Source organism: Pezoporus flaviventris, unplaced genomic scaffold, assembly GCF_033815535.1.
Source record: "Pezoporus flaviventris isolate CSIRO_AGI_PZ_B2104156 unplaced genomic scaffold, CSIRO_AGI_Pfla_v1 ptg000100l, whole genome shotgun sequence".
Classification (NCBI taxonomy): domain Eukaryota; kingdom Metazoa; phylum Chordata; class Aves; order Psittaciformes; family Psittacidae; genus Pezoporus; species Pezoporus flaviventris.
Genome location: NW_026892648.1, coordinates 2,722,263 through 2,735,172, shown reverse-complemented (window position 1 = coordinate 2,735,172; position 12,910 = coordinate 2,722,263). Strand labels below are relative to the sequence as shown.

Below are 12,910 nucleotides of genomic sequence, written 5' to 3'. Positions count from 1 at the left end.
CGCCCTTCTCACACAGGACATTTCATAATGTCATAGGGTCAGAAGGTAATTCAGGTTGGAAGAGACACCAAGAAGTCTCTACTCAAACCTCCTGGCCAAAGGGTGAGATCTGAGGTCAGATGCAGCTGGTCAGGGCTCCATCCAAGCTGGTCTTGAAAACCTCCATGGACAGTGATGGCACAACCTCTCTGGGCAAGCTATTTCATTACGTGACTCCCTTCACGGTGAAGGTTTCTCCTAATATCTAGTCCAAACCTCTCATTTCAACCCAACCGAGCTGTTGTGTCTTACTGTTCCTTCATGCACCACTGTGAAGAGCTTGGCTCCCACTTCTTGATGACCTCCTTGTAGGCACTGGCAGGCTGCTGCTGGGCTCCTTCTCCAGGCTCAACCACACCATTACAGCCACTGCATGGGGCAGCTGTGGCTCACAGCCTGGGATCCAGCCATTCAGGGACACTTGTGACATGGGTGTCTTTAGCTTTTTAAACACAGGTAACAATCCATGCATGAATTCAGCACAAGAAAGCAACCACATGTGTGGAGTGATCCAGAAGCGGAAGAAATGCCAGCACTGTTTCCTTATTAAGGAAAGTAAGTAAAAGAAGTCCAAGCAGGAAATTTCAAGTATGATTCTTGCTTTTACATGTTTCTTTTTTTCTTTCCTGTTTTAAGCCTGTTTGAGATGGGATTAAAGCAAACTCCCAAAGGCAAATCCTACCAAACGCCACAGGGATTAAATTCCACCCCTCCCCGCTTCTCTGACCAGCATCCCCTAGATTTCCTGCACTGTAAATTTAAGAGTCTAGGTATCCAAATCCATCTCCACATGTTTGTTTGTTTTTTTTTTCTCTTTTTTTTTTTTTTTCTCTCCAAAGCTAACCTTTTTCTTCCTGTCAGGCTTTTACCTTTTACAACATGAACTAAAGTAGGTGTTCTCTACCGCATTTTGTTTCAGTGCTGATCACATCAGTAACTGCACCCAGGTCTCTGTAGGAAATGGCCTGAAGGGACCACAGAGCCGCTGCCAGCCAAACGAGCTGCAGGACTCATGCTTAGAAATAACAGATCTTTCCACTTGTCTGCTTTAGGAACCACTGTAGAGTCTTCAAGGAATGTAAGCGTCATCTGAAATGCAATCACGGAGCAAAACTGCAGTAAACTTAGCACACTGATTGAAACCAAAGCTGAACGCTCTATAGCAACCACTCTGAGTGCATCCAGCAGAGACTAGCTTCCATAAAAACAGCTGGCTGTCCAGTCTTTTTAAAACAGGCCACTTATTTAGACACCTAGTTAGAGAATTGGGAGGTTTTTTTCCAGGCAGTGTTGGCATGCATGCACATGTTTCAGTGATCATTTTATTTTATTTCAATTTTCATTGCAAATCATTTATGCTCATTCTGAAACAAAATGGCCATCGGGCAGAGCAGGAGACTAAGGAAATTACCCAGAACATAATAGAGAGCACTAGTAGCAGTTAGTATCCAATGCATTAGCAGCAGAACACGCATACTTGGATTATTTATGAAGAGGTGATGCTGTCTGAAGCAGATGCCCAGCTGCCAACACACACGTTTTATCATAATGCCCATGATACTTACAGATTTTCCTAAATCTTCACTCCTGGAATCATGGGGATTGAGAGAATTTTAGATTTCCAATTTCTGAGTCAGTTTTCCAGTCTAGGGGGTTGACATACACCTTTTGGATGCATAGCCTCAGCTTGAATAAGGAAATGTGCTCTCAAAAATACACCAGGTATCCCTTTAAGGCTGCAATTAGGGTCTGATTTAAAACCACCTCCAGGCAACCTTCAACTTTTGTAGGCATAATTATGTGCGGATGCAAAGCTAGAGGTTGTTTATGAACAGGAGGTCTTTAATGTTTTATTTTCTGGCTGCATGTCCTGTTGTTTTCTGTATCATAGAATCTTAGAATATCCTGTTAATATCCTGTTAATGTAGACCTTTTCCCAGCATTAATGGAGGCTACCCTGTGCGAGGTGCTGAGCTATTCCCAAGAAGTGCACTGTGCCACAAAGTATAATATATCCAGGAACGAAAAGGCTGTAAACAACTACTCATTCCTCTTCCCCTGCAGATCTAGAAGGTTCTGCTCAAAATAGAACCTAAACCATGGCTCAGAGAAACCCTGCTGGAACCATCATGGTTAGTGGCTAACACGAAGGCCCAGGATTTCTATTAGCATCAGACCTGGCCAGCCTTTTGCAATGGGAAGGCAGCTCTTGCCTAAACCTTTCCTGCTAAGCAGCCCACTTCTGGGCTGCTCCTGGCTGATGACCACTCTTCTCAGAGTTTGGGATTACCAGCATAAATCAGAATTAGATTTTACTAGATTAGGATTACTGAATTAGATCAAAGGTAGGATAGACAAAGTGAGATATCCTGGATGCAGTGCTGCCAAAGCCAGACAGCTGACTGTCTTATCTATAGCCTCTTACAAACTCCAGGCCCATGGATGCTGCAGCTGATGTGACTCTGCAGCCACACAACTAGAATCACTGCAGCAGTGGCTAGGAGACGCAGGGGTGGGGTGGAAGGACCATATTGCACAAACTCTTGCTAACTGCATAGGAGATTCTCCACAGCAGGTGAAGCTCTGACAAATCTGTCCCAAGCGAGCAGCATGAAGCCTCCATAGAGCTATCACTGCAGAAACTTGAACACATCAGTAAAGAATCCAAGTATTCTCCATCTGCTTGTGCTGCCCAAGATGTATCACTGCCTGAAAGTATCTCTCTCCTTTTCCCCAAAGTTAGGAACCAGGACACAGATGGGATACCCACAGGTCTCTGCAGCACTCACCCCATCACTCAGAGCTGTGAAGGTCAGCATGACCCTTTCCAGGTTTGAGGATGCACACAACTTCACTTGTGGAAAACAATCAGAGGATGAGTCACATTATGAATGCATTAATTTAATTCATGCAGACCTTTCATTTCATATAAGGGAGAATGGGGACAGACATATTCATGAACAAAGGGCCTCATTGTGACCCTGCCTGCAAGGGAAAAGCATCAATACTGCTTTCTGTAGGCTGTGGCTTCTCAGGGAGACCAGGTGCCCAGTGAAAAGATTTCTATTGTTTAACTTGGGAGAAACAAATTCACAGCCTGAGCCAGTGTATCAGTGAAATGAATATTTTGCTATAACATAAAGGTTAAACTGCAATGAAGTTGCCAAGGCATCAGTTCAATAATAGAGATATATAAAGACCATCTTTTTGCTAGAGTAATTTGACCAAACTGCACAGACTTTCCAGTTTATACCAGCAAAACATTCAGACCATGGAGACAGAGCACCTTGGTCTTAAAGTACAAAAGCAGAGTTGATGGATAGCTACATCCCCTGGCTACTCACCAGGCTCAAATTAACCATCTGAGCTACTCAAATGAATGGCTAGGGGCAAAGATATAACTGCCATCATCCTAATACTGGGACTGGTCTAATTATTTCATTACCAAATCATTACTTTTGACCACAGCCTCACACAGTAGAAAAATGTTGATTTTATTTAATTGGAACAAAGTTTTGTTGGCTGACCCAGTGTATATTACTATAATTGACTTTTAAATATCAATGCAAGTATATAACCTCTTTATTCTGCTGCTTCTCTATACCTTAGACATTCCAAACCAACACCCTAATGTCAGCTTGTACTAGGGTTGATCTGATCTGGAGCATCATCTCTCCATCCCCAGGGATTCACTGGTTAATAAGCCGATTTCCCACACTGGGAATTAAGTGTTTTTTCTCCTGGCATGTGGAAGCTGCACACCTTTATTGATGTGGTCAACACAAGAGCAAGCAGGGACTTTCATGCATTTGCAACCCCTACCTTAATGCAGCATGAGCAGCGCTGAGAAGGAGCTAGCAACTCATGCCTGGGGACATGCATACCAAAGACAGGAAAGCGTAGGAAAAAGAAGCCTGTTGCCCAAACCTTGCTTTCCTCTTTATCCTCTGAGTACTTCCATTCCTGCAGTAAGAGGAGCAAACTATGGCTGCAGCAGGTTTAGCTTTCTTATACTAAAGGTTGGGAGGCTTGGCCCTCAAGAAGCACCTGTGCTTAGAAGAGAAGGCCCATATATGCATTTCTGATGGGTTTGTCATGGGTTTGCAGAGAGATGTGCCCCTGATCCTCAGCATCTGCTAAAAGCCCTCTGATTTAAACCGGCTGTTTGGATGACTGGGCTGCAGCTGAGAGATTTCTGGCCTTGTTGCTTGTAGGGGAGTGGTAGACCTTAAGGGAGAAGGAGTACCAAAGGCTGCTGCCCAGGTTTCTTCATCTCTGTTACTACTTTATGACTTCTGTGTCCGTGTAATCAGACTGAGCAAAAAGGAATTTTAGGGCCTTGAGCTACCAAAATGAGCCTCCCATCCTGAGGCCAGCAGCTCAGGCAAGCTGCAGCCAACTTAGCCTGTCACTGTGGTGGATAACTGCTGATGGGAGATCTGCAGCTCCTTGACATGCCAGGCCAGGACTGGGCTGACATGTCTCCATGCTCAACCCTAATTCCCCCTGACTTCCTCTCAGCTCAAATAAGAGCAGTGTTGCTTCCAGGCTCTCACCTTGCTATCAGTGGTGACTGCAGCAAAGACCGTAGAGGAGTAAGGGGCCCATGCAACATCTCCTACACCAGAATTCAGGTCATAAACAAACATTGGAGTCCTGTAAAAAAAAAGAGGGATGAACTCTTTTATACACATGTCACTCTGGAAGTGAAACCTGAGTTATAAATACTGATGCTGCAGCCTGTGTTCAAGACCAGATGCAGATGTTCAAGACATATCCTCTATGTCAGATAACAGCTATCATCTGAGCCACAGACAAAGCAAAGCACAGTATCAAATCAAATGGGTTGGGATTGGTCCTGCTGTGATGAGAAGAAAAAGTGCTTCTTTATTTCCTAAAGCATTTTGAAAGCTTCCCCCCAACACACACAGAAAGATGGAGTCTCTCTGGTTAATAGTCATATGGGAAAAAGTGATTTTCCTTCTCTGGACTTCTGACAACACTGAATATTAGAGCATTATTGGCAACAGGAAATATTTGACTCTGATATGCAAAAAAATCAATTTTCTGATTGAAACCAGACATTGCTCAACCACTAACCCTGAACTCCCTTGTGTATTCTTAAATGTTCCAATTTTTATTTTATTTTTTCTCTCTGACTCTTAGGAGGTGTCTGGCCTCCGAGGCCATAAGCCAGCCCCTGACATTTCTCAATAGCATTTCTCCAGAACAATAACCCCACCACAGTAGGTCCTGCCCAAAGAAAGCCAGGTCCAAAGCAAGCAGTCAGGCTCTGCACTGAGCTGCAATGCTTGGCAAGTTCCTGTGGCAGATGATGCTAAATCTCATACCTGAGGAGTACAAATCTGAGTCACAAGCCTCAAAAACAGAAATAAGAGAGCAGTTAGCAATATCAACCCCTCAGAGGTAAACTGAAGCTGAGGTATAAGTAGAATTGGTATCTGGTGGCTGGCATGTCAGGCTGGACCTCCCTGACCATGCCAGAACCCAGCAGGACGTACTTGATGGTGTGATCCCAGATCTTGACTGTCCAGTCAGAGCTACAGGAAATGAAGACTTTCGAGTGGTAGGGATTCCAGCTGACTGAGTCCACGGCCATGTGATGAGCTTCAAACACATCCAGAAACTGGCTTGAATAGCATTTTGAACACTGTAAAGGAAAGAACTAGTCAGTAATCAGAGACCTCTTCTGCAGAGAGATGCTTCTGAACACTTGTATGGCCTCCTAGGCTCTTCTGGGCTGGCTGGGAAGTGCTGGCTGATACCCAGAGGGGCTGCAGAAACAAAATAACTTAGCACATGCTGTTTCATCTCACTTCCAGACAACACTAAGCTCCCCTCTGCAATACACAGAGGTACGAATTAAGTTTTCTAGTTATATTTACAGCCACAGTCAGGCCCCTGAGCCCTTTCTTCACTGCAGGACTTCCACCATCTTCCTGTGAGCTTGGGTTCCTGCCATGCCCCTAAAAAAAGGTTCTCAGAAAAGGAAGAGGAAAACATCTCTTGTGTTGCTCAGGAGCACATAGCACTGTGTGCATTTGAAGTGTCGCAATTAAGACCTCTAGTAACAGTGCTCTCAGCACAACAATGACCTATGGGACCCTTTGGTTGTAAGGATTTTGGGAACATGCCAGAAGTGCCTTCCATGCCACGATGCTGCGACAGCCTGCTCTGAGAGCCTGCCCCATCACATGGCTCTGCAGTTTCTTCTCTTGTGCTACTCGTGACTTCCCAGAGGGATGTGAGAAACACAAGAGTTTGGCCAGCACTCAGGCATGAACTCAGTGGGCAGGGGGACAACAGCCTGTAAACTGGGTAAAGCCTGCACATGCATGTGAGGGTTAGGCCAGCAGTGTTACAGCTGATGAACAGCAGAACATAGGATGTGTGCAAGAGCTGGAAAACATTTGGGAGCAGTGGAAAAGGCACTCTGTGCATGAGCTCATGAAGTGGGGGAGAAATTACAATCTGCTGTCTACATGAGCAGAATACGGGACTTGATCCAGACCGTGTCAGTTCTGTGTACACAAAAAAACTAGGTTATACTCCCCACACCTCCTCCCCACTGAGGGTAATGGAGGCTTCCCTTGTTAGCCACAAGGACCTCATCTCACAACTAATGTCTTCTTGGCTGTGTTCCTTCACACGAGCTGTATCCACACAGTAGGTTGGGGCTGGTTTAAGGATTTTCTGTTGGTCTGCCTTGGTACTGCCACTACAAGGACTTTTCAGTACCTTTTGTTAATCCCTAACGAATGCAGCAACACATCATCTGTCCAAGCAGCAGGACTGCTGAAGTGTTATATGACTTTACTTCCCGCAAACCAAACCTCTTAATAATCATAAAGCTTAACTGTATATTACACGTGACACTCACTGAATATTCAGACCTGTTTTTTCAATGCCCTGGCGCACTGGTACAGGGTTGAGGGTGCTAAACTAGTCACACAGCAGTAGCTCCTGCATCCCTGGGAGGTTTGCTGTGATAGGAAACAGAAACAAGAAAGTAGCTCATGTTCCACTGAGATTTACTGACAGTGTATATAGCTTGCTGTTTGGTGCATACTCTGTCTCTGAGTTACTGTCCTTGTGTGTAATTATGGGACTGAAATGTCCTTTAATGGCATGTTTCATAACTTCACTTCATAATTCTTAATGTTCAGCCATCAGGAAAATTGATACTTGGCTTCTTTTGGAAGTCACTCTAGCTGTGAATAGACAGAATGGGTCACGAGTAATTAACACAAGAGAGAAGCTGCTTTAGCCATCTGTCCTTCCAAGTATGTGTATTGAAGGTCCCTAATACCTGAGGACTTCGAAGAGTGGGATACTAACCAGATTTGTCTGCATCCACCAGAACTGTAATGCTCAGCACTCTGTTTTTAAAGCCTTGTTGGAGCTGAGACCCTGATCAGTGCAACTCTCTGGGCACTTGTATAGGAGCCCTTTCATGCTCTGGGATATCCTGGCCCAGAGCTGAGGTCCAGGTCCCAACAGGAAAGGGATCGATGGGTTTCTTACGAATTCAGCAGCAAAAAGGGTTCTGTAGGGCAAATGCCTAACTTCTGACAAGTTAGCTTCAAAGAGGATGAACAGTCTGACCTTCTAGAGCACTGCTCCAATTTGCTGAGAGTGTTTTTCTCCTATTTAAATGGTGGTAGATGTGTATGAATAGTAAATGGTATTTTTATGATGAGATGGGAAAGCAAGAATGTGTCTACACCAATACAGGAAATCAGTAGGAAGATGATTGGTGACGGGGCTACAAAACATGGGGGATGAATTCTGGGAGGAAAGGAGAACTCCAAGGACAGAAAATGTAAAACTAATCTTCATTAACAGCACTTCAGATTATGCTAGGTGTTAGCCTGATGCAAAACTCCTCTGCATCCATGGTGAATGGATAGTTATTACTGTCCTTATAATATAGAGCATTTCTTTAGTTCACAAACAGAAACACTGAGACTCCCTGGTTTTTGTTCAGTGCCTTCTTGTAGAGACCTGCTAAGATTTGTACAAAGGCTTATGAATGGAAACAGAGGCATGTGAATGCACTGGGAGAAACAACAGAAAATGGTAAAAGAAAGAACCTGTATTATTTGATGGCAAATGCAGTCAGTCAAGTGACAAGATAACAGGACAGGACAAATAGAAGCCCAAAGACAAGGTGGCGAGAAGAACACTTCATCAGACTCCTACCAGGATATCTGCTTGCTTGGCCTTCCCCCTGATCTTTCCCCACAAACAGCCTTTTGACTCACAACACTGAGTTCAAAGACTCACCTTTTCCTTCTACACAGTCTTGCACTGAGTTTTATTATATTCATTTGTTACACTCTCAAACAACCTGCCTAAGACTGAAAAAAAAAAACACCCTTTCTTACATGAATATGTTCTAATCTCATCACAATTTTTCTGCGGAAGCCTGTTTATTAAGAAGTAATTCTGACCAAAGAGCTGAAGCCTCAATAATGTTTCAGTATGAATCACAGAGACCATACTTTTTATTACCAAACCTGAACAATTCCTAAACAGCAAGTAAGATATGCAAAAAGGCAGTTTTGCATTACAGAATCGTATTAATGCAGAAACAGTTTGTCCTCTATGAAAAAGGGTGATAGGTCTGTGTGTAATTAAGATAATGATTTCTTGGCTTCAGAAATGCTATTAACTAAGCCATTTTAAAAATTTCACCATAACTGCTCTGCAGCTGAAGAATTAACATATTAACATTCTATTTGTGGGCATGCCTGGTCTCTGAGAAAACACCTCCCTGAAATCCACTTTCCAATTTACTTAATAAATAGTCTAAAATCCAGCCCATGTGGACAGGAGCCCATGTTTGATCCCTGACTCATACTGCATGTAAGGAGACTGTCCCTTTCATTTAACATCTAGTGGCAAGGGAAGTGCAGCACAGACACCTGAACAGTTCAACTCCTGCTCAATGTAGCCACAGGTCCCAAGACCTGCTCAAACGGCTGTGGCACTGTCACTGTCTTCAGCATCCAAGCAGGGCAAGGCTCTGGGAAGCAGTTCACAGGTAGCGTCAGTAGTGGTTTCAGACATGCAGTACTTCAATAAAGGGTGTGATGAAGATGCATGGTTGTCCTTGAGAAGTGCCTGGAGCAGTTGATCCCAAAGCTTTTGAAACTCAGGGGATGCTAGGGTGCAAGCAGTCTTCCCCCTGGTTTTGTGCTTGTGTTAGACATATGATTTCTCTTCTATGTGTTAGCCCAGACAATGTGATGGAAGACTGCCCTTCCTTCGCATGGGAACACCCAAGTTTTATAGGACAGTGTTTCACAATATGAGAGTGTTCCAACTTTCACTAAGACTTCCCTTACATGAAATTACAATGCAGGAATGTTTTGTTACTTACCAACAAAGCAGTATTTCCGCAATTGTCCACCCAAGAAGTAGTTAAAATATCTGGCTTCATGGCAGGGATCACTCCTTATGTTAAAACCCCATCCTAGCTCTAGTTTCAATGATGATTGTCCAAGGCAGGAACACCTACAGCTTTGTCAATGCAGATGATGACAAATTCTGCTCTATTCAGTGCTCCTCCTTGAAGGACTTCCTTTTCTATGTAACTGAGCCAGGACATTTGAACTGATCCCCCATTTACCCAGGGAATTACAGACCAGTCAGTCACACCTCTGTGCCTGGCAAAATCTTGGAGCAGTTCTCCTGGAAGGCATGCTAAGGCACATGAAAATCAACAAGGTGCTTGGTGACAGCCAGCAGGGCTTCACTAAGGGGAAATCCTGCCTGACCAATTTGGTGGCCTTCTATGATGGGGCTACAGAACTGATGGACAGGGGTAGAGAGGTTGGCATCATCTACCTGGACTTGTGCAAAGCTTTCGACACTGTCCCGCACGACATCCTTGTCTCTAAATTGGAGAGACATCAATTTGATGGATGGACCTCTCAGTGGATAAAGAACTGGCTGGATGGCCACACACAAAGAGTTGTGGTCAATGGCTCAATGTCCAGCTGGAGACCAGTAACGAGTGGTGTCCCTCAGGGACCGGTGTTGGGACCGGTCTTCTTCAACATCTTCGTCACTGACATGGACAGTGGGATTGAGTGCACCCTCAGCAAGTTTGCCGATGACACCAAGCTGTGTGGTTCGGTTGATACCCTGGAGGGAAGGAATGCCATCCAGAGGGACCTTGACACGCTTGTGAGGTGGGCTGATGCCAACCTCATGAAGTTTAACCATGCCAAGTGCAAGGTCCTACACCTGGGTCGGAGCAATCTCAGGCACAGCTACAGGTTGGGCAGAGAAGAGATTCAGAGCAGCCCTGTGGAGAGGGACTTGGGGGTGCTGATCATTGAGAAAATGAACATGAGCCGGCTTCAGTGTGTGCTTGCAGCCCAGAAAGCCAACCGTATCCTGGGCTGCATCAAAAGGAGCGTGACCAGCAGGTCAAAGGAGGTGATCCTGCCCCTCTACTCTGCTCTCGTGAGACCTCACCTGGAGTATTGTGTGCAGTTCTGGTGTCCTCAACATAAAAAGGACATGGAAGTGTTGGAACAAGTCCAGAGGAGGCCACGAGGATGATCAGGGGACTGGAGCAACTCCCATATGAAGACAGGCTGAGAAAGTTGGGGCTGTTCAGCCTGGAGAAGAGAAGCTGCGTGGAGACCTCATAGCAGCCTTCCAGTATCTGAAGGGGGCCTATAAGGAAGCTGGGGAGGGACTCTTCATTAGGGACTGTAGTGATAGGACAAGCGGTAATGGGTTCAAACTTGAACAGGGGAAGTTTAGATTAGATAAAAGGAGGAAGTTCTTTACTGTTAGGGTGGTGAGGCACTGGAATGGGTTGCCCAAAGAAGTGGTGAATGCTCCACCCCTGGCAGTGTTCAAGGCCAGAGCCTTGGATGACGTGGTCTAGGGTGAGGTATCCGTGCCCATGGCAGGGGGGTTGGAACTGGATGATCTTAAGGTCCTTTCCAACCCTAACTATTCTATGATTCTATGACACCAGCCTGAACATACTTCCTGAAGGGTAACTGATGGTCCCCACCAGTCACAAACGTGCACTGTCATCATACTCATTGACATCCATCACTCACCTAAGCACAGAGGAAGTTAAAACATGTCATTCCCTGCTGCCTTTTGATCAGGACTAGACACAACAGTACCTAAAAATCTGGAGCACAACACTTAGTGTATCAACCCCTGTGGGTGACCAGCCAACTCAGAATATTTGCCCATGACTGGACATATGCTTTGTATCCTGAAAGCAGTAACAAAAAGCCATTACACCTACCTCATTGCCCATCACCCATCAGCCCAGCCTCCCACCTCCCTTCTTTTTGCATCTGCCTAGTGCAATGCAAGTGAGCATTACTCAGAAATCTTCCCTAGATACTTCCTGGCAGAGGGAGAGATTTCAATCAGCATTATCCCTGTGGAAGGGCTATATATTTGCTAAGTCCTTCCTGTCTAAATGATTGATACTTATTTCAGAAAACCATTTCCTTTGGGTTGTTTTTCCCTGTTTTGTTTCTGTTTTTAAGGCAGGACATGGTGAAGGAGCTTACTGCATCCTCTAGGGATGTCTGGATGGATCTGCTCAGCATCTCAGCCTCCTGCTGATGGCCCACCCCCCACATTGAAGGGATGTGGCTACAATATTAACAAAGACCCAAACCTAGCTCAGAGGAACGCTGTGCAAGCAGAAGTTACATGAGTAAGCAGCTACTGGCTTTATTTTCAAGGATATATACGGCAGAGCTCAAAACTTTCTATTTTTGTCTTGATTTCTTAAGAAAACACAATGTCTGCGTCCTGCTGCCTGCTTGCCTCTCCTCCCAGACAACTTCTGATTTCATAGGCAACTTCAAGCAAAGCTGGGACTTGGCAATATTAAGGCCTTGCATATTCTGTAAAAAGGGATGGCCGTAGAGCACAAACATCTGGCAGTGCCTACATCCTGGGAAGAGCAAACAAAGCTTGGCTACTTCATGGCTGAAGCTGGCTGGCCGCAGCTCCCCTCTGATGTTGAGCACCAAGGGAACAGGCTGCAGGAGGGCACTGGAGAGGAGATAGCCAGCCCTGCCTGCAGGAATCAAGGGCTATAGCATGGAGGTGGGATCACTGAGCTGGGGATAGGATGGGAGTGATCAGAGAGAGGAATGATCAGAGTAGATAGTGAGGAACTGGAGATAGCAGGGCAAGGAAAAAGTGGGACTGGGGTAAGGACCTAGATGTAATTGTGGAAGGGAAGGGCTGTAGGACACCGGTACATAGGAAACAAGGCTTCATTAGCCTCACTGCTCATGGGGTAACAGGTCTGAAAAAGAAAAGAGCTGAGATTTTTCCTACCATTTCCCCATAGCCATGATGACAGAGGATAATGACCTTTTAACTTCCGCTCTGATTGTAGCTGGCCCCTGCTTGCACAGCCACAATCTGCAAAGCATTCTGGGATGCATTTTGCATGAAAAACATTCAGCAAAATAAGGTCTTAATTGAGTCTGTGCAGAGAGCTCCCCTTGACCCTTTGTGTCTCTGTGCTGGTCTCAGGCTCACCACAGCGATCTGAGAGCATGACCAGGCTCTGAAGTTTTTACATTATTACTGCCTGAGCAAACAGTTAAGATGATGAATCTAAAAGACAAGCACAGGTCAGGGGGTGTAAAACAAGGGACAAAGAAACCGTCCTTACCTTATAGATCTTCCCCTCTTCAGTACCAACGAGAAACAAGTAGTCTATCTTTTTGTGAAAATCAAATGATGTCCCACAGCCTGGTAACAGAAGAAAGGTCTGTCAGACAGAGAATTGCTTCATCTGGCCAGCACACACTCCTGCCTATGGTACACACACACT

General features: G+C 45.2%; 1 protein-coding gene across 4 annotated transcripts in view; it reads right to left on the bottom strand.

Moving 5' to 3' along the window:
* Positions 1 to 12,910, bottom strand: part of DNAI1 (dynein axonemal intermediate chain 1) — a 153,879-nt gene that overhangs the window by 41,886 nt on the left and 99,083 nt on the right. For 3 of the 4 annotated variants that reach the window (XM_061477139.1, XM_061477141.1, XM_061477140.1), the window contains 3 exons: positions 12,749 to 12,828; positions 5,562 to 5,710; positions 4,596 to 4,695 (listed from right to left, as the gene is read on the bottom strand). In XM_061477139.1, coding sequence (XP_061333123.1) covers positions 4,596 to 4,695; positions 5,562 to 5,710; positions 12,749 to 12,828 — 329 coding nt within the window. The remainder of the gene's footprint in view (positions 1 to 4,595; positions 4,696 to 5,561; positions 5,711 to 12,748; positions 12,829 to 12,910) is intronic. The other variant, XM_061477142.1, reaches the window with a different exon arrangement.